Consider the following 25,383-nt stretch of genomic DNA (forward strand, 5'->3'; position numbering starts at 1 on the left):
GTGTTTTACATTGAGTCTTTCTGGAGTGTTTTACATTGAGTCTGTCTGGAGTGTTTTACATTGAGTCTGTCTGGAGTGTTTTACATTGAGTCTGGAGTGTTTTACATTGAGTCTGTCTGGAGTGTTTTACATTGAGTCTGTCTGGAGTGTTTTACATTGAGTCTGTCTGGAGTGTTTTACATTGAGTCAGTCTGGAGTGTTTTACATTGAGTCTGTCTGGAGTGTTTTACATTGAGTCTGGAGTGTTTTACATTGAGTCAGTCTGGAGTGTTTTATATTGAGTCTGTCTGGAGTGTTTTACATTGAGTCTGTCTGGAGTGTTTTACATTGAGTCTGTCTGGAGTGTTTTATATTGAGTCTGTCTGAAGTGTTTTACATTGAGTCTGTCTGGAGTGTTTTACATTGAGTCTGTCTGGAGTGTTTTACATTGAGTCTGTCTGGAGTGTTTTACATTGAGTCTGTCTGGAGTGTTTTACATTGAGTCTGTCTGGAGTGTTTTACATTGAGTCAGTCTGGAGTGTTTTACATTGAGTCTGGAGTGTTTTACATTGAGTCTGTCTGGAGTGTTTTACATTGAGTCTGTCTGGATTGTTTTACATTGAGTCTGGAGTGTTTTACATTGAGTCTGTCTGGAGGGTTTTACATTGAGTCAGTCTGGAGTGTTTTACATTGAGTCAGTCTGGAGTGTCTTACATTGAGTCAGTCTGGAGTGTTTTACATTGAGTCTGGAGTGTTTTACATTGAGTCAGTCTGGAGTGTTTTACATTGAGTCAGTCTGGAGTGTTTTACATTGAGTCTGGAGTGTTTTACATTGAGTCTGTCTGGAGTGTTTTACATTGATTTAGTCTGGAGTGTTTTACATTGAGTCTGGAGTGTTTTACATTGAGTCAGTCTGGATTGTTTTACATTGAGTCAGTCTGGAGTGTTTTACATTGAGTCAGTCTGGAGTGTTTTACATTGAGTCTGGAGTGTTTTACATTGAGTCAGTCTGGAGTGTTTTACATTGAGTCTGGAGTGTTTTACATTGAGTCTGTCTGGAGTGTTTTACATTGAGTCTGTCTGGAGTGTTTTATATTGAGTCAGTCTGGAGTGTTTTCCATTGAGTCTGTCTGGAGTGTTTTATATCATAACATCTCCAACCTGCCTGTATCCATGGATGAGTGATAACCTTCCATCCCTCTCCCTCCCTCCCTCCCTCCCTCCCTCCCTCCCTCCCTCCCTCCCTCCCTCCCTCCCTCCCTCCCTCCCTCCCTCCCTCCCTCCCTCCCTCTCTCGCTCTCACCCTCCCTCTCTACCCCCCCCCCACAGCAACAGGAACAGGATCCCACTAACCTGTACGTTTCCAACCTGCCTGTGTCCATGGATGAGCAGGAGCTGGAGAACATGCTGAAACCGTTCGGTCACGTCATCTCAACACGGGTACTACGGGACGCCACCGGGGTCAGCAGAGGAGTCGGCTTCGCCAGGTACACACACACACCACACACCACACACACACACACACACTCACACTCACACTCACACACACACTCACACTCACACACACACACCACACACCACACACACACACACATGTACGCTGCAACATGCGCACACACACACATATAGATGTTGAAACATACACACACACACACACACACACACTGTTCTGATTTGAAATATGCACTGAACTTGAATTTCCACAAATCCCGTTGGCATCAAATGATAACGTGTGCGTTCTCATCTGAGTCTGTATGAGACCCCCGGAGTGAACTTAGAGTCTCTTCTTCTTGTTCCTGGGACCTTAGTCCCCCTGAGTGTCCCCCCTGAGTGTCCCCTAATGGAGAGGCCTTCTCAGTTACCTCTGTACAGTACAGGCAGGGGTGGAAAAAGTCCTCAATTGTCCTACTTGAGTAAAAGTAAAGATACCTTAATAGAAAATGACTCACATAAAAGTGAAAGTCACCCAGTAAAATACTACTTGAGTAAAAGTCTAAAAATCGTTTAGTTTTAAATATACTTAAGTATCTAAAGTAAATGTAATTGCTACAATATTCTTAGGTATCAAATGTAAAAGTAACTGGGCTGAATCATGTACAATGTACTTTTCCTAGTCTGGCCTCTGTATTCAGGATCAGTGGCTGGACAGAATGACTAGAGAGAGACCTCTCTGGGATCACCCTCTGACTCCCTGACAGAATGACTAGAGAGAGACCTCTCTGGGATCACCCTCTGACTCCCTGACAGAATGACTAGTGAAAGACCTCTCTAGGATCACCCTCTGACTCCCTGACAGAATGACTAGAGACAGACCTCTCTGGGATCACCCTCTGACTCCCTGACAGAATGACTAGAGACAGACTTCTCTAGGATCACCCTCTGACTACCTGACAGAATGACTAGAGAGAGACCTCTCTGGGATCACCCTCTGACTCCCTGACAGAATGACTAGAGAGAGACCTCTCTGGGATCACCCTCTGACTCCCTGACAGAATGACTAGAGACAGACTTCTCTAGGATCACCCTCTGACTCCCTGACAGAATGACTAGAGACAGACTTCTCTAGGATCACCCTCTGACTCCCTGACAGAATGACTAAAGACAGACTTCTCTAGGATCACCCTCTGACTCCCTGACAGAATGACTTCTTTAGGATCACCCTCTGACTCCCTGACAGAATGACTTCTCTAGGTGTACCCTCTGACTCCCTGACAGAATGACTTCTCTAGGATCACCCTCTGACTCCCTGACAGAATGACTTCTCTAGGATCACCCTCTGACTCCCTGACAGAATGACTTCTCTAGGATCACCCTCTGACTCCCTGACAGAATGACTTCTCTAGGATCACCCTCTGACTCCCTGACAGAATGACTTCTCTAGGATCACCCTCTGACTCCCAGACAGAATGACTAGTGAAAGACCTCTCTAGGATCACCCTCTGACTCCCTGTGCCAAGCTCAGCTGATAATTAGCCCTTCAGACATGATTGGGTGAACAGAGATGAACGGGGCCTCATAGAGGAGCTGCGTTGTAGAGCAGAGACTAGAGCAGAGAGCAGAGTAGAGCAGAGAGTAGAGCAGAGAGTAGAGCAGAGAGCAGTGAGTAGAGCAGAGAGCAGTGAGTAGAGCAGAGAGTAGAGCAGAGAGTAGAGCAGAGACTAGAGCAGAGACTAGAGCAAAGACTAGAGCAGAGAGTAGAGCAGAGAGCAGAGAGTAGAGCAGAGAGTAGAGCAGAGAGTAGAGCAGAGAGTAGAGCAGAGAGCAGTGAGTAGAGCAGAGAGTAGAGCAGAGAGCAGATCAGAGGGCAGAGAGCAGAAAGCAGAGAGTAGAGCAGAGAGTAGAGAGTAGAGCAGAGAGCAGAGCAGAGAGCAGAGAGTAGAGCAGAGAGCAGAGAGTAGAGCAGAGAGTAGAGCAGAGAGCAGAGAGTAGAGCAGAGAGCAGAGAGTAGAGCAGAGAGCAGAGAGCAGATCAGAGAGCAGATCAGAGAGCAGATCAGAGAGCAGAGAGCAGAGAGTAGAGCAGAGAGTAGAGCAGAGAGTAGAGAGCAGATCAGAGAGCAGATCAGAGAGCAGATCAAAGAGCAGAGAGCAGAGAGTAGAGCAGAGAGCAGAGAGCAGATCAGAGAGCAGATCAGAGAGCAGATCAGAGAGCAGAGAGTAGAGCAGAGAGTAGAGCAGAGAGTAGAGCAGAGTGTAGAGAGTAGAGAGTAGAGCAGATCAGAGAGCAGAGAGTAGAGCAAAGAGCAGAGAGTAGAGCAGATCAGAGAACAGAGAGTAGAGCAGAGAGAATATCAGAGAGAAGAGAGCAGTGAGTAGAGCAGAGAGCAGAGAGCAGATCAGAGAGCAGAGAGTAGAGCAGAGAGCAGAGCAGAGAGTAGAGAGTAGAGCAGAGAGTAGAGCAGAGAGTAGAGAGTAGAGCAGAGAGTAGAGCAGAGAGCAGATCAGAGAGCAGAGAGCAGATCAGAGAGCAGAGAGTAGAGCAGAGAGTAGAGAGTAGAGCAGAGAGTAGAGCGTAGAGCAGAGAGCATATCAGAGAGAAGAGAGCAGAGAGCAGATCAGAGAGCAGAGAGTAGAGCAGAGAGCATATCAGAGAGAAGAGTGCAGAGAGTAGAGCAGAGAGCAGATCAGAGAGCAGAGAGTAGAGCAGAGAGCAGATCAGAGAGCAGAGAGCAGATCAGAGAGAAGAGAGCAGATCAGAGAGCAGATCAGAGAGCAGATCAGAGAGCAGAGAGCAGAGAGTAGAGCAGAGAGTAGAGCAGAGAGTAGAGCAGAGTGTAGAGAGTAGAGAGTAGAGCAGATCAGAGAGCAGAGAGTAGAGCAGAGAGCAGAGAGTAGAGCAGAGAGTAGAGAGTAGAGCAGAGAGCAGATCAGAGAGCAGAGAGTAGAGCAGAGAGCATATCAGAGAGAAGAGAGCAGAGAGCAGATCAGAGAGCAGAGAGTAGAGCAGAGAGCATATCAGAGAGAAGAGAGCAGAGAGTAGATCAGAGAGCGGAGAGCAGATCAGAGAGAAGAGAGCAGATCAGAGAGCAGAGAGCAGAGAGTAGAGCAGAGAGCAGAGAGCAGAGCAGAGAGCAGATCAGAGAGCAGAGAGCAGATCAGAGAGCAGAGAGTAGAGCAGAGAGTAGAGCAGAGAGCAGAGAGTAGAGCAGATCAGAGAGTAGAGCAGATCAGAGAGTAGTGAGCAGGGAGCAGATCAGAGAGTAGAGCAGAGAGTAGAGCAGAGAGTAGAGAGTAGAGCAGAGGGAAGTGCAGAGAACAGATCAGAGAGCAGCGAGCAGAGCGTAGAGCAGAGAGCATATCAGAGAGAAGAGAACAGAGAGTAGAGCAGAGAGCAGATCAGAGAGCAGAGAGCAGAGAGTAGAGCAGAGAGCAGAGAGCAGAGCAGAGAGCAGATCAGAGAGCAGAGAGCAGATCAGAGAGCAGAGAGTAGAGCAGAGAGTAGAGCAGAGAGCAGAGAGTAGAGCAGATCAGAGAGTAGAGCAGATCAGAGAGTAGTGAGCAGGGAGCAGATCAGAGAGTAGAGCAGAGAGTAGAGCAGAGAGTAGAGAGTAGAGCAGAGGGAAGTGCAGAGAACAGATCAGAGAGCATCGAGCAGAGCGTAGAGCAGAGAGCATATCAGAGAGAAGAGAACAGAGAGTAGAGCAGAGAGCAGATCAGAGAGCAGAGAGCAGAGAGTAGAGCAGAGAGCAGATCACAGAGCAGGGATTAGAGCAGAGAGCATATCAGCGAGCAGAGAGTAGAGCAGAGAGTAGAGCGGAGAGCAGATCAGAGAGCAGAGAGCAGAGAGTAGAGCAGAGAGCAGATCACAGAGCAGGGATTAGAGCAGAGAGCATATCAGCGAGCAGAGAGTAGAGCAGAGAGTAGAGCGGAGAGCAGATCAGAGAGCAGATCAGAGAGCAGAGAGTAGAACAGAGATCAGAGAGTAGAGAGTCTATCAGAGAGCAGATCAGAGAGCAGAGAGCAGATCAGAGAGCAGATCAGAGAGCAGAGAGTAGATCAGAGAGCAGAGGTCAGAGAGCAGAGAGCAGAGAGCAGAGAGCAGATCAGAGAGCAGAGAGTAGAGCAGAGAGCAGAGCAGAGAGTAGAGAGTAGAGCAGAGAGTAGAGCAGAGAGCAGACCAGAGAGCAGAGAGTAGAGCAGAGAGCATATCAGAGAGAAGAGAGCAGAGAGTAGAGCAGAGAGCAGATCAGAGAGCAGAGAATAGAGCAGAGAGCAGATCAGAGAGCAGAGAGCAGATCAGAGAGAAGAGAGCAGATCAGAGAGCAGAGAGCAGAGAGTAGAGCAGAGAGCAGAGAGCAGAGCAGAGAGCAGATCAGAGAGCAGAGAGCAGATCAGAGAGCAGAGAGTAGAGCAGAGAGTAGAGCAGAGAGTAGAGAGTAGAGAGTAGAGCAGAGAGTAGAGCAGAGAGCAGATCAGAGAGCAGAGAGTAGAGCAGAGAAAATATCAGAGAGAAGAGAGCAGAGATTAGAGCAGAGAGCAGATCAGAGAGCAGAGAGCAGATCAGAGAGAAGAGAGCAGATCAGAGAGCAGAGAGCAGAGAGTAGAGCAGAGAGCAGAGAGCAGAGCAGAGAGCAGATCAGAGAGCAGAGAGCAGATCAGAGAGCAGAGAGTAGAGCAGAGAGTAGTGAGCAGAGAGCAGATCAGAGAGTAGAGCAGAGAGTAGAGAGTAGAGCAGAGAGTAGAGCATAGAGCAGAGAGCATATCAGAGAGAAGAGAGCAGAGAGCAGATCAGAGAGCAGAGAGTAGAGCAGAGAGCATATCAGAGAGAAGAGAGCAGAGAGTAGATCAGAGAGCGGAGAGCAGATCAGAGAGAAGAGAGCAGATCAGAGAGCAGAGAGCAGAGAGTAGAGCAGAGAGCAGAGAGCAGAGCAGAGAGCAGATCAGAGAGCAGAGAGCAGATCAGAGAGCAGAGAGTAGAGCAGAGAGTAGAGCAGAGAGCAGAGAGTAGAGCAGATCAGAGAGTAGAGCAGATCAGAGAGTAGTGAGCAGGGAGCAGATCAGAGAGTAGAGCAGAGAGTAGAGCAGAGAGTAGAGAGTAGAGCAGAGGGAAGTGCAGAGAACAGATCAGAGAGCAGCGAGCAGAGCGTAGAGCAGAGAGCATATCAGAGAGAAGAGAACAGAGAGTAGAGCAGAGAGCAGATCAGAGAGCAGAGAGCAGAGAGTAGAGCAGAGAGCAGATCAGAGAGCAGGGATTAGAGCAGAGAGCATATCAGCGAGCAGAGAGTAGAGCAGAGAGTAGAGCGGAGAGCAGATCAGAGAGCAGATCAGAGAGCAGAGAGTAGAACAGAGATCAGAGAGTAGAGAGTCTATCAGAGAGCAGATCAGAGAGCAGAGAGTAGAGCAGAGAGCAGATCAGAGAGCAGAGAGTAGAGCAGAGAGCAGAGCAGAGAGTAGAGAGTAGAACAGAGAGTAGCGCAGAGAGCAGAGAGTAGAGCAGAGAGCATATCAGAGAGAAGAGAGCAGAGAGTAGAGCAGAGAAGGAGCAGAGAGCTCTTGCCTGTGGCAACAGGTCACAAATCTTGCTGCTGTGATGGTACACTGTGGTATTTCACCCAGTAGATAATGGAGTTTATCAAAATTGGGTTTGTTTTCTAATTCTTTGTGGATCTGTGTAATCTGAGGGAAAAATGTCTCTCTAATATGGTCCTACATTGGGCAGGAGGTTAGGAAGTGCAGCTCCGTTTCCACCTCATTTTGTGGGCAGTGAGCACATAGCCTGTCTTCTCTTGAGAGCCATGTCTGCCTACGGCGGCCTTTCTCAATAACAAGGCTATGCTCACTGAGTCTGTACATAGTCAGACTTTTTTTTTTAAGCTTTCCTTAATTTTGGGTCAGTCACAGTGGTCAGGTATTCTGCCTCTGTGTATTCTCTGTTTAGGGCCAAATAGCATTCTAGTTGCTGTTTTTTTGTTAATAATTTCCAACGTGTCAAGTAATTATCTTTTTGTTTTCTCATCATGATCTCTCTCTGCCCCCCCCCCAACCCCCCCTCTCTGCCCCGCCCCCCCTCTCTGCCCCCCCCCCCCCTGCCCCCCCTTTCTCTGCCCCCCCCTCTCTCTGTCCCTCTCTCTGTCTCTCTCTGTCCCTCTCTCTGTCCCCCCCTCCGCCCCCCCCCTCCACTCCCCCTCTCTGCCCCGCCCCCCCCCGCCCTTCCACCCCCCCCTCTGCCCCCCCCCCTCTGCCCCCCCTTTCTCTGCCCCTCCCCCCCCCCCTCTCTGCCCCCACCCCTCTCAGGATGGAGTCAACAGAGAAGTGTGATGTGGTGATTCAACATTTCAATGGAAAGTTTCTGAAGACTCCTCCAGGCGTACCAGGTATGAGGAACAGCTACTCTTGTCTTTTCTGGGGGTGTTGAGTTCAAAGTGCTTCGATTTGTATCTTAAAGGTCAAGTGTATTTCAAAAAATGCAATTTTTCCTGTGTTGTGTATATATATTTTCACACCATGAGGTTGGAATGATACTGTGAAATAGTGAAAACGATGATAATGCCCTTTTAAGTGTAAGAGCTGTTTGAAAAAAAACAACCTGAAATTTCAGCCTGTTTTATTGGGAGGGAGTTTTGGCCTACCTGGTGACATCACCAGGCGATACATTATGGAATAGACCAATAAGAAAGAGAGTTCTAAACCTCTCTGCCAATAACAGCTCGTTTTCAGCCCCAGACAGTCCTAGCGGGAATTCTTGTTTGAGAAATTGCTCTTTGCTAAGAAGCTATTTCTGCTTCTTTTTGACCATTTTAGTTTAAAACAATCACAGTAAAGTACTTAATTGTTACCCAGAAAATTATATTGAGATTAAAACAGGTGCATTGGACCTTTAATATCAGCTCTGAGTCCTAGAGAAACCTGTTCTGTGTGTCCTGAAAGTACCTCGGGATGATTTTACAAGTGTGTCAATAAATCCCAAAGTAACTGAGTCTCTGACATCCCCTAAAGCCAACAAGCTATCCCCTTCCCTATAAACACAGCAGTAAACGCCCCAGGCGGAACCCTGGTTTACACACAGGCACATAGCTGTCCTAACCTGTCAGACTGGGGTCCTCATGCCTCCGTGATGGTTCCTGTCTGGCTCAAGCTGAGCTCAGTTTCCTACTGCGCTGTGTCTGATGGCACTCCTCTCTCCATGGGCTGTCCTTCTGGCTCAGAGCCTCCAGGTTTTATTCTGAACCACAGGAGGAGGGAGAGGATAGAGAGAGAGATGAGGGGATAGAGAGGAAGATAGAGAGAGATGAGGGGAAGATAGAGAGAGATGAGGGGATAGAGAGGAAGATAGAGAGAGATGAGGGGATAGAGGGGAAGATAGAGAGAGAGATGACGGGACAGAGGGGAAGATAGAGAGAGATGAGGGGATAGATAGAGAGATGAGGGGATGGAGGGGAAGATAGAGAGAGAGATGAGGGGATAGAGAGGAAGATAGAGAGAGAGATGAGGGATAGAAGGGAAGACAGAGAGAGATGAGGGGAGAGAGAGAGATGAGGGATAGAGAGGAAGATAGAGAGAGATGAGGGGATAGAGAGAGAGATGAGGGATAGAGAGGAAGATAGAGAGAGATGAGGGGATAGAGAGAGAGATGAGGGGATAGAGATGAGGGTGGGTGGAAGGGAGGGAGAGAAGTAGATTGTCGAGCGGTCTCTGATCTAGAGATATGATTTGTGAGGTGTATCTGTGTGGCAGACAGGAAGACAGGTGCATGATGGATCACTCCATCTATCTTTGTCTGATACTCCCGGGACACCGCCAGCCTCCTTCGGCACCGTACGTGTGTGTGCGCACGTACGTGCACCTCAGTTCCAGTGAAGTGATAGTGTGTGTAGCCTATGGATTGTAAGGTGTAACTGATCGTAGCTTATGGATTGGAAGGTGTAACTGATCGTAGCCTATGGATTGTCAGGTGTAACTGATCGTAGCCTATGGATTGGAAGGTGTAACTGATCGTAGCCTATGGATTGGAAGGTGTAACTGATGTGTAACTGATCGTAGCCCATGGATTGGAAGGTGTAACTGATCGTAGCCTATGGATTGTAAGGTGTAACTGATCGTAGCCCATGGATTGGAAGGTGTAACTGATCGTAGCCCATGGATTGGAAGGTGTAACTGATGGTCGCCGTTTGGACTCGGCCAGCAGGCCGTCCTCATACAGACTCGTAACCAGACTCAATGAGACGGGGATGTAGGAAACCTGTACGATTAGCCACAGTCAGTGGAGTAACATGTGACTATACTGAACAGAGAAGTACTACAGTACAGTAGGGTCTGCATCCCAAATGGAACACTATTCCCTATGGGCTCTGGTAGAAGATACAGTAGGGTCTGGATCCCCTATTCCCTATGGGCTCTGGTAGAAGATACAGTAGGGTCTGGATCCCAAATGGCACACTATTCCCTAGGGGCTCTGGTAGAAGATACAGTAGGGTCTGGATCCCAAATGGCACACTATTCCCTATGGGCTCTGGTAGAAGATACAGTAGAGTCTGGATCCCAAATGGAACAATATTCCCTATGGGCTCTGGTAGAAGATACAGTAGGGTCTGGATCCCTTATTCCCTATGGGCTCTGGTAGAAGATACAGTAGGGTCTGGAACACTATTCCCTATGGGCTCTGGTAGAAGATACAGTAGGGTCTGGTAATCATGTAAAGTATGTTTAGATAGATGTAATCATGTAAAGTATGTTTGGATAGGTGTAATCGTGTAAAGTATGTTTGGATAGGTGTAATCAACCAATGTAAAGTATGTTTAGATAGGTGATAGGTGTAATCATATAAAGTATGTGCACTACTCTTGACCAGAGCCCTATTCCCTATATTGTGCACTACTCTTGACCAGAGCCCTATTCCCTATATTGTGCACTACTCTTGACCAGAGCCTTATTCCCTATATTGTGCACTACTCTTGACCAGAGCCCTATTCCCTATATTGTGCACTACTCTTGACCAGAGCCCTATTCCCTATATCGTGCACTACTCTTGACCAGAGCCCTATTCCCTATATTGTGCACTACTATAGACTAGAACCCTATTCCCTATACCGTGCACTACTCTTGACCAGAGCCCTATTCCCTATATCGTGCACTACTCTTGACCAGAGCCCTATTCCCTATATAGTGCACTACTCTTGACCAGAGGTCTATGGGGAATATTTGGGACTCAATTGCTTGTCTTCAGCATTGCATGGTGGTCTTTTACCAAAGTGGCTTGTTCCATTATTCTCCTCAGAGGTGATTTAGTTCTATTATGACAGAGGTGATTTAGTTATATCATGACAGAAATGATTTAGTTATACTATGAGAGAGATGATTTAGCTCTATGATGACAGAGATGATTTAATTATATTATGACAGAGGTGATTTAGTTATATTATGACAGAGGTGATTTAGTTATATCATGACAGAGGTGATTTAGCTCTGTTATGACAGAGGTGATTTAGTTCTATCATGACAGAGGTGATTTAGCTCTGTTATGACAGAGGTGATTTAGTTCTATTGTGACAGAAGTGATTTAGTTATATCATGAAAGAGGTGATTTAGCTCTATTATGACAGAGACAATATAGTTCTATTATGACAGAGGAGATTTAGTTCAATTATGACAGAGGTGATTTAGTTCAATTATGGCAGAGGTGATTTAGTTCAATTATGACAGAGGTGATTTAGTTCAATTATGACAGAGGTGATTTAGTTCAATTATGACAGAGGTGATTTAGTTCAATTATGACAGAGGTGATTTAGTTCAATTATGACAGAGGTGATTTAGCTCTATTATGACAGAGGTCATTTAGCTCTATTTTGACAGAGGTGATTTAGCTCTAATATGACAGAGGTGATTTAGTTCAATTATGACAGAGATGATTTAGTTCTAATATGACAGAGGTGATTTAGTTCTAATTAATTATGACAGAGATGATTTAGTTCTACTATGACAGAGACAATCTAGTTCTATTTTGACAGAGGTGATTTAGTTCAATTATGACAGAGGTGATTTAGTTCTATCATGACAGAGGTGATTTAGCTCTGTTATGACAGAGGTGATTTAGTTCTATTGTGACAGAAGTGATTTAGTTATATCATGAAAGAGGTGATTTAGCTCTATTATGACAGAGACAATATAGTTCTATTATGACAGAGGAGATTTAGTTCAATTATGACAGAGGTGATTTAGTTCAATTATGGCAGAGGTGATTTAGTTCAATTATGACAGAGGTGATTTAGTTCAATTATGACAGAGGTGATTTAGATCAATTATGACAGAGGTGATTTAGTTCAATTATGACAGAGGTGATTTAGTTCAATTATGACAGAGGTGATTTAGCTCTATTATGACAGAGGTGATTTAGCTCTATTATGACAGAGGTGATTTAGTTCTATTTTGACAGAGGTGATTTAGCTCTAATATGACAGAGGTGATTTAGTTCAATTATGACAGAGATGATTTAGTTCTAATATGACAGAGGTGATTTAGTTCTAATTAATTATGACAGAGATGATTTAGTTCTACTATGACAGAGACAATCTAGTTCTATTTTGACAGAGGTGATTTAGTTCAATTATGACAGAGGTGATTTAGTTCTATCATGACAGAGGTGATTTAGTTCTATCATGACAGAGGTGATTTAGTTATATCATGACAGAGGTGATTTAGCTCTATTATGACAGAGGTGATTTAGCTCTATTATGACAGAGGTGATTTAGTTCTATTTTGACAGAGGTGATTTAGCTCTAATATGACAGAGGTGATTTAGTTCAATTATGACAGAGATGATTTAGTTCTACTATGACAGAGACAATCTAGTTCTATTTTGACAGAGGTGATTTAGTTCAATTATGACAGAGGTGATTCAGTTCAATTATGACAGAGGTGATTTAGTTATATCATGACAGAGGTGATTTAGTTAAATCATGACAGAGGTGATTTAGTTCTATTTTGACAGAGGTGATTTAGCTCTAATATGACAGAGGTGATTTAGTTCAATTATGACAGAGATTATTTAGTTCTACTATGACAGAGACAATCTAGTTCTATTTTGACAGAGGTGATTTAGTTCTAATTAATTATGACAGAGATGATTTAGTTCTATTATGACAGAGGTGATTTAGCTCTGTTATGACAGAGGTGATTTAGTTCTATTGTGACAGAAGTGATTTAGTTATATCATGAAAGAGGTGATTTAGCTCTATTATGACAGAGACAATATAGTTCTATTATGACAGAGGAGATTTAGTTCAATTATGACAGAGGTGATTTAGTTCAATTATGGCAGAGGTGATTTAGTTCAATTATGACAGAGGTGATTTAGTTCAATTATGACAGAGGTGATTTAGTTCAATTATGACAGAGGTGATTTAGTTCAATTATGACAGAGGTGATTTAGTTCAATTATGACAGAGGTGATTTAGCTCTATTATGACAGAGGTGATTTAGCTCTATTATGACAGAGGTGATTTAGTTCTATTTTGACAGAGGTGATTTAGCTCTAATATGACAGAGGTGATTTAGTTCAATTATGACAGAGATGATTTAGTTCTAATATGACAGAGGTGATTTAGTTCTAATTAATTATGACAGAGATGATTTAGTTCTACTATGACAGAGACAATCTAGTTCTATTTTGACAGAGGTGATTTAGTTCAATTATGACAGAGGTGATTTAGTTCTATCATGACAGAGGTGATTTAGTTCTATCATGACAGAGGTGATTTAGTTATATCATGACAGAGGTGATTTAGCTCTATTATGACAGAGGTGATTTAGCTCTATTATGACAGAGGTGATTTAGTTCTATTTTGACAGAGGTGATTTAGCTCTAATATGACAGAGGTGATTTAGTTCAATTATGACAGAGATGATTTAGTTCTACTATGACAGAGACAATCTAGTTCTATTTTGACAGAGGTGATTTAGTTCAATTATGACAGAGGTGATTCAGTTCAATTATGACAGAGGTGATTTAGTTATATCATGACAGAGGTGATTTAGTTAAATCATGACAGAGGTGATTTAGTTCTATTTTGACAGAGGTGATTTAGCTCTAATATGACAGAGGTGATTTAGTTCAATTATGACAGAGATTATTTAGTTCTACTATGACAGAGACAATCTAGTTCTATTTTGACAGAGGTGATTTAGTTCAATTATGACAGAGGTGATTTAGTTCAATTATGACAGAGGTGATTTAGTTCAATTATGACAGAGGTGATTTAGTTAAATTATGACAGAGGTGATTTAGTTAAATTATGACAGAGGTGATTTAGTTAAATTATGACAGAGGTGATTTAGTTAAATTATGACAGAGGTGATTTAGTTAAATTATGACAGAGGTGATTTAGTTCAATCATGACAGAGGTGATTTAGTTCTGTTGTGACAGAGGTGATTTAGTTATATCATGACAGAGGTGATTTAGTTATATCATGACAGAGGTGATTTAGTTATATCATGACAGAGGTGATTTAGTTATATCATGACAGAGGTGATTTAGTTATATCATGACAGAGGTGATTTAGCTCTATTTTGACAGAGGTGATTTAGTTCTATTTTGACAGAGGTGATTTAGCTCTAATATGACAGAGGTGATTTAGTTCAATTATGACAGAGATGATTTAGTTCTACTATGACAGAGACAATCTAGTTCAATTATGACAGAGGTGATTTAGTTCTGTTATGACAGAGGTGATTTAGTTCTGTTATGACAGAGGTGATTTAGTTCTGTTATGACAGAGACAATATAGTTCTATTTTGACAGAGGTGATTTAGTTCAATTATGGCAGAGGTGATTTAGTTCAATTATGGCAGAGGTGATTTAGTTCAATTATGGCAGAGGTGATTTAGTTCAATTATGACAGAGGTGATTTAGTTCAATTATGACAGAGGTGATTTAGTTCAATTATGACAGAGGTGATTTAGTTCAATTATGACAGAGGTGATTTAGTTATATCGTGACAGAGGTGATTTAGTTCTATTGTGACAGAGGTGATTTAGTTATATCATGACAGAGGTGATTTAGTTATATCATGACAGAGGTGATTTAGTTCTATTATGACAGAGACAATATAGTTCTATTTTGACAGAGGTGATTTAGTTCTATTATGACAGAGGTGATTTAGTTCTATTATGACAGAGGTGATTTAGTTCAATTATGACAGAGGTGATTTAGTTCTATTATGACAGAGACAATATAGTTCTATTTTGACAGAGGTGATTTAGTTCTATTATGACAGAGACAATATAGTTCTATTTTGACAGATATGATTTAGTTCTATTATGACAGAGATGAAATCCCAGATGGCTGTGTGTGGGTGCGAGTGTTCATTTGTGCGTGTGATACCTATTATACCCCGGTTCCAGCCCTGTCAACTCAGAGAGAGGACAAGGATTCAGTCTGTCACGCCTCCAGTGGCGTGTGTGGGGTGACCCATCAAATTGGGATCCTCTCTACTCTCTAAGGCTGGTAAAAATGGGGAAATCAAGCTGCCAGAAAGAGGTTAACTACAACCCACAGGGTTTGTTCGCTGCTATAGACACACTCAGAGGGAATACGTCTCCCCAGCTAGGATCTGTTCTGTTCATTTATCTCCCTTGTTTATCTGCTGTTTATCCATTAGTTTGGGCTTTCCCCTGGATTTGACAGAGGGGTTTCAGACATCATCTCTGTGGTTGACTAGGAGGCCTTCCACTCTGATACCCTGTAGACAGTTGGCTGGGATGGTTTCTAGTTAGCAGACCAGAGGTGGTACTGGGGTTGACTAGGAGGCTTTCCTCTCTGTTACCCTGTAGACAGTTGGCTGGGATGGTTTCTAGTCAGACCAGAGGTGGTACTGGGGTTGACTAGGAGGTTACAGTATGGGGATCCTTCCTCTCTGACACCCTTTAGACAGGTGGCTGGGATGGTTTCTAGTTAACAGACCAGAGGTGGTACTGGGGTTGACTAGGATGCCTTCCTCTCTGATACCCTGTAGACAGTTGGCTGGGATGGTTTCTAGTTAGCAGACCAGAGGTGGTACTGGGGTTGACTAGGAGGCCTTCCTCTCTGATACCCTGTAGACAGTTGGCTGGGATGGTTTCTAGTTAGCAGACCAGAGGTGGTACTGGGGTTGACTAGGAGTCCTTCCTCTCTGATACCCTGAAGACAGTTGGCTGGGATGGTTTCTAGTTAGCAGACCAGAGGTGGTACTGGGGTTGACTAGGAGTCCTTCCTCTCTGATACCCTGTAGACAGTTGGCTGGGATGGTTTCTAGTCAGACCAGAGGTGGTACTGGGGTTGACTAGGAGGTTACAGTATGGGGATCCTTCCTCTCTGACACCCTTTAGACAGTTGGCTGGGATGGTTTCTAGTTAGCAGACCAGAGGTGGTACTGGGGTTGACTAGGAGGCCTTCCTCTCTGATACCCTGTAGACAGTTGGCTGGGATGGTTTCTAGTCAGACCAGAGGTGGTACTGGGGTTGACTAGGAGGCCTTCCTCTCTGATACCCTGTAGACAGTTGGCTGGGATGGATTCTAGTTAGCAGACCAGAGGTGGTACTGGGGTTGACTAGGAGGCTACAGTATGGGGATCCTTCCTCTCTGATACCCTGTAGACAGTTGGCTGGGATTGTTTCTAGTCAGACCAGAGGTGGTACTGGGGTTGACTAGGAGTCCTTCCTCTCTGATACCCTGTAGACAGTTGGCTGGGATGGATTCTAGTTAGCAGACCAGAGGTGGTACTGGGGTTGACTAGGAGGCTACAGTATGGGGATCCTTCCTCTCTGATACCCTGTAGACAGTTGGCTGGGATGGTTTCTAGTTAGCAGACCAGAGGTAGTACTGGGGTTGACTAGGAGGCTACAGTATGGGGATCCTCCCTCTCTGATACCCTGTAGACAGTTGGCTGGGATGGTTTCTAGTTAGCAGACCAGAGGTGGTACTGGGGTTGACTAGGAGGCTACAGTATGGGGATCCTTCCTCTCTGATACCCTGTAGACAGTTGGCTGGGATGGTTTCTAGTCAGACCAGAGGTGGTACTGGGGTTGACTAGGAGGCTACAGTATGGGGATCCTTCCTCTCTGATACCCTGTAGACAGTTGGCTGGGATGGTTTCTAGTTAGCAGACCAGAGGTGGTACTGGGGTTGACTAGGAGTCCTTCCTCTCTGATACCCTGTAGACAGTTGGCTGGGATGGTTTCTAGTTAGCAGACCAGAGGTGGTACTGGGGTTGACTAGGAGGCTACAGTATGGGGATCCTTCCTCTCTGATACCCTGTAGACAGTTGGCTGGGATGGTTTCTAGTCAGACCAGAGGTGGTACTGGGGTTGACTAGGAGGCTACAGTATGGGGATCCTTCCTCTCTGATACCCTGTAGACAGTTGGCTGGGATGGTTTCTAGTCAGACCAGGTGGTACTGGGTTTTTACAGCTGTAATACATGGTACCGCTCTCTCACTCTAACCCTGTCATGTTACTGTCCACTTCACTTCCTGTGTGTCCTGTTTTAACAATGACTTCACTTGTCTGTCTGTCTGGGGTGAGGAGAGGTTGTCTGTCTGTCTGTCAGGTGAGGAGAGGTTGTCTGTCTGTCTGTCTGTCTGAGGAGAGAAGAGGTTGTGTGTCTGTCTGTCAGTAGAGGAGAGGTTGTCTGTCTGTCTGGGGTGAGGAGAGGTTGTCTGTCTGTCTGTCTGGGGTGAGGAGAGGTTGTCTGTCTGTCTGTCAGGTGAGGAGAGGTTGTCTGTCTGTCTGTCTGTCTGAGGAGAGAAGAGGTTGTGTGTCTGTCTGTCAGTAGAGGAGAGGTTGTCTGTCTGTCTGGGGTGAGGAGAGGTTGTCTGTCTGTCTGTCTGGGGTGAGGAGAGGTTGTCTGTCTGTCTGTCTGGGGTGAGGAGAGGTTGTCTGTATGTCTGTCTTGGGTGAGGAGAGGTTGTCTGTCTGTCTGTTTGGGGTGAGGAGAGGTTGTCTGTCTGTCTGTCTGTCTGGGGTGAGGAGAGGTTGTCTGTCTGTCTGGGGTGAGGAGAGGTTGTCTGTCTGTCTGGGGTGAGGAGAGGTTGTCTGTCTGTCTGGGGTGAGGAGAGGTTGTCTGTCTGTCTGTCTGGGGTGAGGAGAGGTCTGTCTGTCTGTCTGGGGTGAGGAGAGGTTATCTGTCTGTCTGTCTGGGGTGAGGTGAGGTTGTCTGTATGTCTGTCTGGAGTGAAGAGAGGGTGTCTGTCTGTCTGGGGTGAGGAGAGGTTGTCTGTCTGTCTGGGGTGAGGAGAGGTTGTCTTTCTGTCTGTCTGTCTGGGGTGAGGAGAGGTTGTCTGTCTGTTCCCTATGTAGTGCACTACTTTGACCAGAGCATGTCAGCAATAGCTTTCCATTTGGGACGCAGAATAATTTATTTATATTTTATTTAACTAATCAGTTAAGAACAAGATCTTATTGTCAATGACGGCCTAGGAACAGTGGGTTAACTGCCTGTTCAGGGGCAGAACGACAGATTTTTTACCTTGTCAGCTCAGGGGATTCGATCTTGCAACCTTTCGGTTACTATTCCAACGCACTAGGCTACCCTGCCGCCCCAGGCAACAGAGACAGGACTTCCCCTCCGGGTTCATTAGGGTTAGGCTTCACGTATCTCTCTAAGAGGAGAGTGCTTTAACGACAACAACTGGTTGTAACAAAAACATTTATGAACGTGAGGCCACGTTTAGAGCAGAATAGGACTTGACTCTTCTTCACCCCAGAGACACAGTTCCCTGGTTCCACGTCAGAGTGATAATTACATGTATTTCAGCTGTTGCTGATTTCATCAAGTGTTTATTAAAGTGTGTTGAGCTGTAGAATGATTGATGTGTCTCCGTGACAACACAAACAAAGGCCTAGCTCAGATCCACATCATCGCAGAGGCACGGGAGATAACATTATAATGAGAAAATGGTTGAAGGGAAATTATCTTTTAATACTGAACTATCTGATGGAAAGTATTTTATTTGTTAATAACCTGCTGTGTTCCCTCCACCGATGGGAGACAGAGAGAGACAACAAAATAACCTAGGTCACGTCCCCAATGGTACCATGTTCACTATAGAAGGACCTATTGGGCCTTGTTCCCTATAGAGGGACCTATTGGGCCCTTTTCCTTATAGAGGGACCCATTGGGCCCTGTTCCACCCTGTTTCCTATAGAGGGACCCATTGGGCTCTGTTCCCTATAGAGGGACCCATTGGGCCCTGTCCCTTATAGAGGGACCCACTGGGCCCTGTTCACTATAGAGGAACCTATTGGGCCCTGTTCACTATAGAGGGACCCATTGGGCCCTGTTCACTATAGAGGGACCTATTGGGCTCTACTCCACCCTGTTCACTATAGAGGGACCTATTGGGCCCTGTTCCCTATAGAGGGACCCATTGGGCCATGTTCCCTATAGAGGGACCTATTGGGCCAGGTTCAATATAGAGGGACCCATTGGGCCCTGTTCACTATAGAGGGACCCATTAGGCTCTACTCCACCCTGTTCCCTACAGTGGGACCCATTGGGCTCTACTCCACCCTGTTCCTTATAGAGGGACCCATTGGGCTCTACTCCACCCTGTTCCCTATAGAGGGACCCATTAGGCTCTACTCCACCCTGTTCCCTACAGTGGGACCCATTGGGCTCTACCCCACCCTGTTCCCTATAGAGGGACCCATTGGGCTCTACTCCACCCTGTTCCCTATAGAGGGACCCATTGGGCTCTACTCCACCCTGTTCCCTATAGAAGGACCCATTGGGCCCTGTTCCCTATAGAAGGACCCATTGGGCCCTGTTCCCTATAAAGGGACCCATTGGGCTCTACTCCACCCTGTTCCCTATAGAGAGACCCATTGGGCTCTACTCCACCCTGTTCCCTATAGAAGGCCCCATTGGGCTCTGCTCCAAAGTATCACACTGTAAAGGGAACAGTGTTCCATCTCAGATTTTCACTCCATTATTTTTCAATATCTTAATATGCCTTTGAAAGAGTCACACGTCGCCCACTACTATAGAGACATGATGAACACCCACTACTATAGAGACATGAAGATCACCCACTACTATAGAGACATGAAGATCACCCACTACTATAGAGACAACATGAAGAACACCCACTACTATAGAGACATGAAGAACACCCACTACTATAGAGACATGAAGATCACCCACTACTATAGAGACATGATGAACACCCACTACTATAGAGACAACATGAAGAACACCCACTACTATAGAGACAACATGAAGAACACCCACTACTATAGAGACATGAAGATCACCCACTACTATAGAGACATGAAGATCACCCACTACTATAGAGACATGAAGAACACCCACTACTATAGAGACATGAAGAACACCCACTACTATAGAGACAACATGAAGATCACCCACTACTATAGAGACATGAAGAACACCCACTACTATAGAGACAACATGATGATCACCCACTACTATAGAGACATGAAGATCACCCACTACTATAGAGACATGAAGATCACCCACTACTATAGAGACAACATGAAGATCACCCACTACTATAGAGACATGAAGATCACCCACTACTATAGAGACAACATGAAGAACACCCATTACTATAGAGACATGAAGATCACCCACTACTATAGAGACATGAAGAACACCCACTACTATAGAGACATGAAGATCACCCACTACTATAGAGACATGAAGAACACCCACTACTATAGAGACAACATGAAGATCACCCACTACTATAGAGACATGAAGATCACCCACTACTATAGAGACAACATGAAGAACACCCACTACTATACTATAACCCTGACGTGTCCTGGGAGTATAATCAGGAGGATATTACTGGGCACCCTGCTCCATCCAGACCCCATTAGACCCCATCAGTGCCAAGCAGCAGCAACAACCAATCAGACTAACAGAAATCCACAGAGAAGTGATACGACAAGGTCAATTTTAAACCTACAGGAAGTGACTAGTCTAAGCTGATTATGTTTCTGTTTCTATTCCCAGTGCTGCTTCCTTCCTGTTTCCTCCCGCTGGTCTCCATGGAGATCCCATGTCAAACAGTTGGCTGTATTTACCTAAACAAACCAATAACAGTGTGGAGAGCAAACTCCACAGTTAATCCTGGACAGATTTTAATTCCTGATGAACGGAAAATAAACACCATGAATGTATTCCCAAATGACACCCCGTTCTCTATTTAGTGCACTACTTTAGACCAGGAAACATAGGGTAGTGCACTACTTTAGACCAGGACACATAGGGTAGTGCACTACTTTAGACCAGGACACATAGGGTAGTGCACTACTTTAGACCAGGACACGCAGAGTAGTGCACTACTTTAGACCAGGACACATAGAGTAGTGCACTACTTTAGACCAGGACACATAGAGTAGTGCACTACTTTAGACCAGGACACATAGAATAGTGCACTACTTTAGACCAGGACACATAGAGTAGTGCACTACTTTAGACCAGGACACATAGAGTAGTGCACTACTTTAGACCAGGACACATAGAGTAGTGCACTTTGCGGTTGCTAGTCCAATGCTCTAACCACTAGGCTACCCTGCCGCCCCAAGAATCCCCGAATCTAGGGGATTCGATCTTACAACCTTTCGGTTACTAGTCCAACGCTCTAACCACTAGGCTACCCTGCCACCCCAAGAATCCCCGAATCTAGGGGATTCGATCTTACAACCTTTCGGTTACTAGTCCAACGCTCTAACCACTAGGCTACCCTGCCACCCCAAGAATCCCCGAATTTAGGGGATTCGATCTTGCAACCTTTCGGTTACTAGTCCAACGCTCTAACCACTAGGCTACCCTGCGCCCCAAGAATCCCCGAATCTAGGGGACTCGATCTTACAACCTTTCGGTTACTAGTCCAACGCTCTAACCACTAGGCTACCCTGCCGCCCCAAGAATCCCAGAATCTAGGGGATTCGATCTTGCAACCTTTCGGTTACTAGTCCAATGCTCTAACCACTAGGCTACCCTGCCGAATAAGGCTGTGACGTAACAACATGTGTTGACAGGGAAGGGGTCTGAATACTTTCCAAACACACTACACATTACGGTTCAGGAGTCATCTCTGCTTCCTAAAGGTCAGAGGTCATAAGATGAGCTATTGTGAGAAAGGTCACACAGTCTTTTTTTCCATCCACATTTTCTCTTTTCAGTCTTTATCCCGAAAGTTTGTTTGTCCTTTATATAGAAAATGAAAAACGTCAAATTAATAGAGTTGAATAAATTATTTGCTGTTGGAGCCTGGGGGTCAGGCTGTGTTAATTATGCTAAGGTTTGTTAGTTATACACTCTCAGGTTCTGTGCTTTGGTTAGGTTGATTTAAAGTCAGGGTTGGGTTGTTTCGATGTCAGGTTTGGGTTGTTATTAAATGGCTCACCGTTTACCTGACATGAACGAGAAGACTGGCTTCAGATGGTCATGTGGATGGAGAACCCATGGCCAGGGTTGAACGATTGCTGATGTTTTAGAGGGAGCTGGGGAACCAACCCTTTCATTCTTCTCATATTGTACACTAGATGACTGGCTTTTAACTATTTCTCTCTCTCTCTCTCTCTCTCTCTCTCTCTCTCTCCCATCTCTCTCTCTCTCTCTCTCTCTCACACACAGCTCCTGTAGAACCCCTACTCTGTAAGTTTGCAGATGGAGGACAGAAGAAGAGGCTGAACCAGAACAAGTACCCCCAAAACGGACAACCATGGACCAGAGATGGAGAGGTGAGATGCAACTGTCCTCATGCAAGCCCCATCCCCCCCTCCCTGCCCTCCCCCTCGCCTCCTTCAACTAGGATGATGTGGTCAGAGAGACGTCATAAATTCCTGAGGATCTCCTCATTGGACACACAGTATAGAGAGAGTCAATTTGCATAGAGAACAAAGCAATTCCTTCCACCTCACAGAACTTGAGGTACGAACAAATTTCATGTTCCAGAGAAAGTATAAAAGATGGGTGAAGAATCCAGCTACGAACTGGTCCGTTTGTTACAACTTGGGGAAGCTCATGGGAGACGGTGTGGCCACATTACCATAACTCTGTTTATATAATAGCCTCAGATATGAGGTTTACATCTAATTGTTGTGTAATATGTTTTTGGACTGTTTAATGAAGGAAAACTCAAAAAGGGGATTGGATTTGAACTAAATCAGAGGACCGCCCCTTAGCCCAGTTAGGGTCAGGCCTCCTGGACCGCTCCTTAGCCCAGTTAGGGTCAGGCCTCCTGGACCGCTCCTTAGCCCAGTTAGGGTCAGACATCCTGGACAGCCCCTGAGCCCAGTTAGGGTCAGACATCCTGGGATCGCCCCTGAGCCCAGTTTGGGTCAGACATCCTGGACCGCCCCTGAGCCCAGTTAGGGTCAGACATCCTGGACCGCCCCTGAGCCCAGTTAGGGTCAGACATCCTGGACCGCCCCTGAGCCCAGTTAGGGTCAGGCGTCCTGGACCACCCCTGAGCCCAGTTAGGGTCAGACATCCTGGACCGCCCCTGAGCCCAGTTAGGGTCAGGCGTCCTAGGACAGCCCCTGAGCCCAGTTAGGGTCAGGCGTCCTGGGACAGCCCTTTTCTGCCATTCCGAATAAAACCCAACTTTGAGAAATTATCAGCAGACCATGTTTCTCTCCATTAGGAGGGGGACAAAGGTTGTAGACCATTGCTGAATCTTTTAACCATACCACGTGGTTAAACTCTTAGAATATCGATACCGACAGAATAAGAACAAGTCTTTGATATTAATTACTAGTCTGCAGCTAGGAATTCGGTATCATTGAACGCGAAGAACGACAACCGCCGAAACATGCATTCTATAACGAAATGAATGAATGTCACTCTGAACAATCCACTCTAACCACAACCGAGAGAGAGAGAGAGGGAGAGAGACGGACAATTCTACAAAATAAATACTTTTCACCAGCGATCAAGACACACTGAGCTTAAATATATATATTGATTGCAATTGTTCCCGAATGAGTGAGCGTTCATGTGTAAGTGATTAGCATTTTAATTGTTATAATTAACTCTGTAGGGACTTCTTAGTCGACCACCCATTGCCCCTTTGTCTAACAAGCCGCCATGCCGGTTCCGCCCACTAGGGGCACATTCTATCACTTCATGTAACCACATTTACTGTTTGTTTATGCATTTCTGTGAATTACTTATTTAGTAATAAATAAATGATTTAAGACAATTGATGTATGGATGACTCATAGTGAAGACTGGGTTCGTGCAGATAACCAACAATTTACGATGTTTGGAATGAGACTAACGTGAGGTAAAATAAATGAATCATTAGTCAGAAGACTATTGATCAGATATGAAAATATCTGAAAGGTTAAATTGGGAAATTATAACTTTGTAATCTGAATACCTTCCTTGGTGCCCCAACTTCCTAGTTAATTACAGTTACATGATTAATCAGTTGATCACATAATACTAATTACAGAGAATCTTTGATAAAAACGACGTCTTCAATTTAATGATTGTAAAGACACGACCTTATCATAACCATACCATAACCGTATCATAACCTTATCATAACCTTATCATAACCATATCATAACCGTATCATAACCTTATCATAACCATATTCATATTCTTTCCTTTCAGAGTGGCATGACGTTGACATATGACCCCACTGCAATGCATAATGGGTAAGAACTTACTGTTGTTTTAACTTGTTTCTTCTTCATGTTTTGAAATGCTCCTGGTTCCTTAACAACCCCCCCCCTGAAAACATGCACACTATTCACACGCCAGTGTCCTCCTTATTCACTCTGTCACAATGAGCCCAGTCTAAACAGGAAGTGGATCTCTGTGTCAGTTACACTTTCATCTGATCAGCGTTCTGTTCCCATGCTGAATGAGATGTGCTTGGTTTAAGGGAAATCAAATCCCTCTGTTAGTCTGTATAAACCTGGTCCTGTGTCCCAAATGGCACCCAATCATTTTATAGTACACTACATTTGACTAAGGGCCCATAGGGAATAGGGTGCCATTTGGGACAGAACCCAGCCCTGTTTTCCTGCCTGGCTGCCAGCAGAACTGCCTGTCTGACTGTGATCCACAATACCTCCTGGGAATCTCTCTCTCTCTCTCTCTCCCAATCCATTTGACTCTGACTCTCTGTCTCTCTCTCTCTCTCTCTCTCTCTCTCTCTCTCTCTCTCTCTCTCTCTCTCTCTCTCTCTCTCTCTCTGTCTCTCCCTCTCTCGCTCTCTCCCTCTCCCAATCCATTTGTCTCTCTCTCTGGTTCTCTCTGTCTCTCTCTCTCTCTCTCTCTCTCTCTCTCTCTCTCTCTCTCTTTCTCCCAATCCATTTCTCTCTCTCTCTCTCCCTCTCTCTCTCTCACTCCCAATCCATTTGTCTCTCTCTCTGGTTCTCTCTGTCTCTCTCTCTCTCTCTATCTCTGGTTCTCTCTGGTTCTCTCTCTCTCTCTCTCTCTCTCTCTCTCTCTCTCTCTCCCTCTCTCCCTCTCCCAATCCATTTGTCTCTCTATCTGTCTCTCTCTCTCTATCTCTCTTTATCTCTCTCTGTCTCTCTCTCTCTATCTCTCTTTATCTCTCTTTATCTCTCTCTCTCTCTCTCTCTCTCACTCTCTCTTGCTGTCAGGTGTTTATTTAATTCTGTATTGTCCTAAACCTTCTGCAAGGTTATAAAACAGAGTTCCAGAGAGACTATTAAATTAGTCTGAAACGCTAATTCCACTAATTAGAGGAGAAGACAGCGAAGGATGGAGTGTAGGAGCAGAGACAGGGAGGGGATGGGGGTGAGGTCAGGAGGAGGACAGCGAGAGAAAACAGAAACTTGAAAAGGAGGAAATAATTGATTACAGTTGGTTTTCTACAAGCTGGTGGTTTTGGGTTCGATGCGGAACTGATTTTATTGGAGATGTTTACTACATCACAGCCTCTCTCAGACTCACTCGTTTATCAGGGTGACAGCACA

At 45.1% G+C, this 25,383-nt stretch overlaps 1 protein-coding gene across 2 annotated transcripts in view; it reads left to right on the forward strand.

The window, feature by feature from the left end:
• The window catches only part of LOC139394262 (RNA-binding motif, single-stranded-interacting protein 3-like), a 162,335-nt gene extending 138,241 nt beyond the window's left edge, over nucleotides 1-24,094 (forward strand). For both annotated transcript variants that reach the window (XM_071142286.1, XM_071142287.1), the window contains exons 5-8: nucleotides 1,309-1,466; nucleotides 7,713-7,792; nucleotides 22,058-22,164; nucleotides 24,047-24,094. In XM_071142286.1, coding sequence (XP_070998387.1) covers nucleotides 1,309-1,466; nucleotides 7,713-7,792; nucleotides 22,058-22,164; nucleotides 24,047-24,094 — 393 coding nt within the window. The remainder of the gene's footprint in view (nucleotides 1-1,308; nucleotides 1,467-7,712; nucleotides 7,793-22,057; nucleotides 22,165-24,046) is intronic.
• The last annotated feature ends 1,289 nt before the right edge of the window (nucleotides 24,095-25,383 follow it).

Source organism: Oncorhynchus clarkii, unplaced genomic scaffold (assembly GCF_045791955.1).
Source record: "Oncorhynchus clarkii lewisi isolate Uvic-CL-2024 unplaced genomic scaffold, UVic_Ocla_1.0 unplaced_contig_8629_pilon_pilon, whole genome shotgun sequence".
In the NCBI taxonomy this organism is placed as follows: domain Eukaryota; kingdom Metazoa; phylum Chordata; class Actinopteri; order Salmoniformes; family Salmonidae; genus Oncorhynchus; species Oncorhynchus clarkii.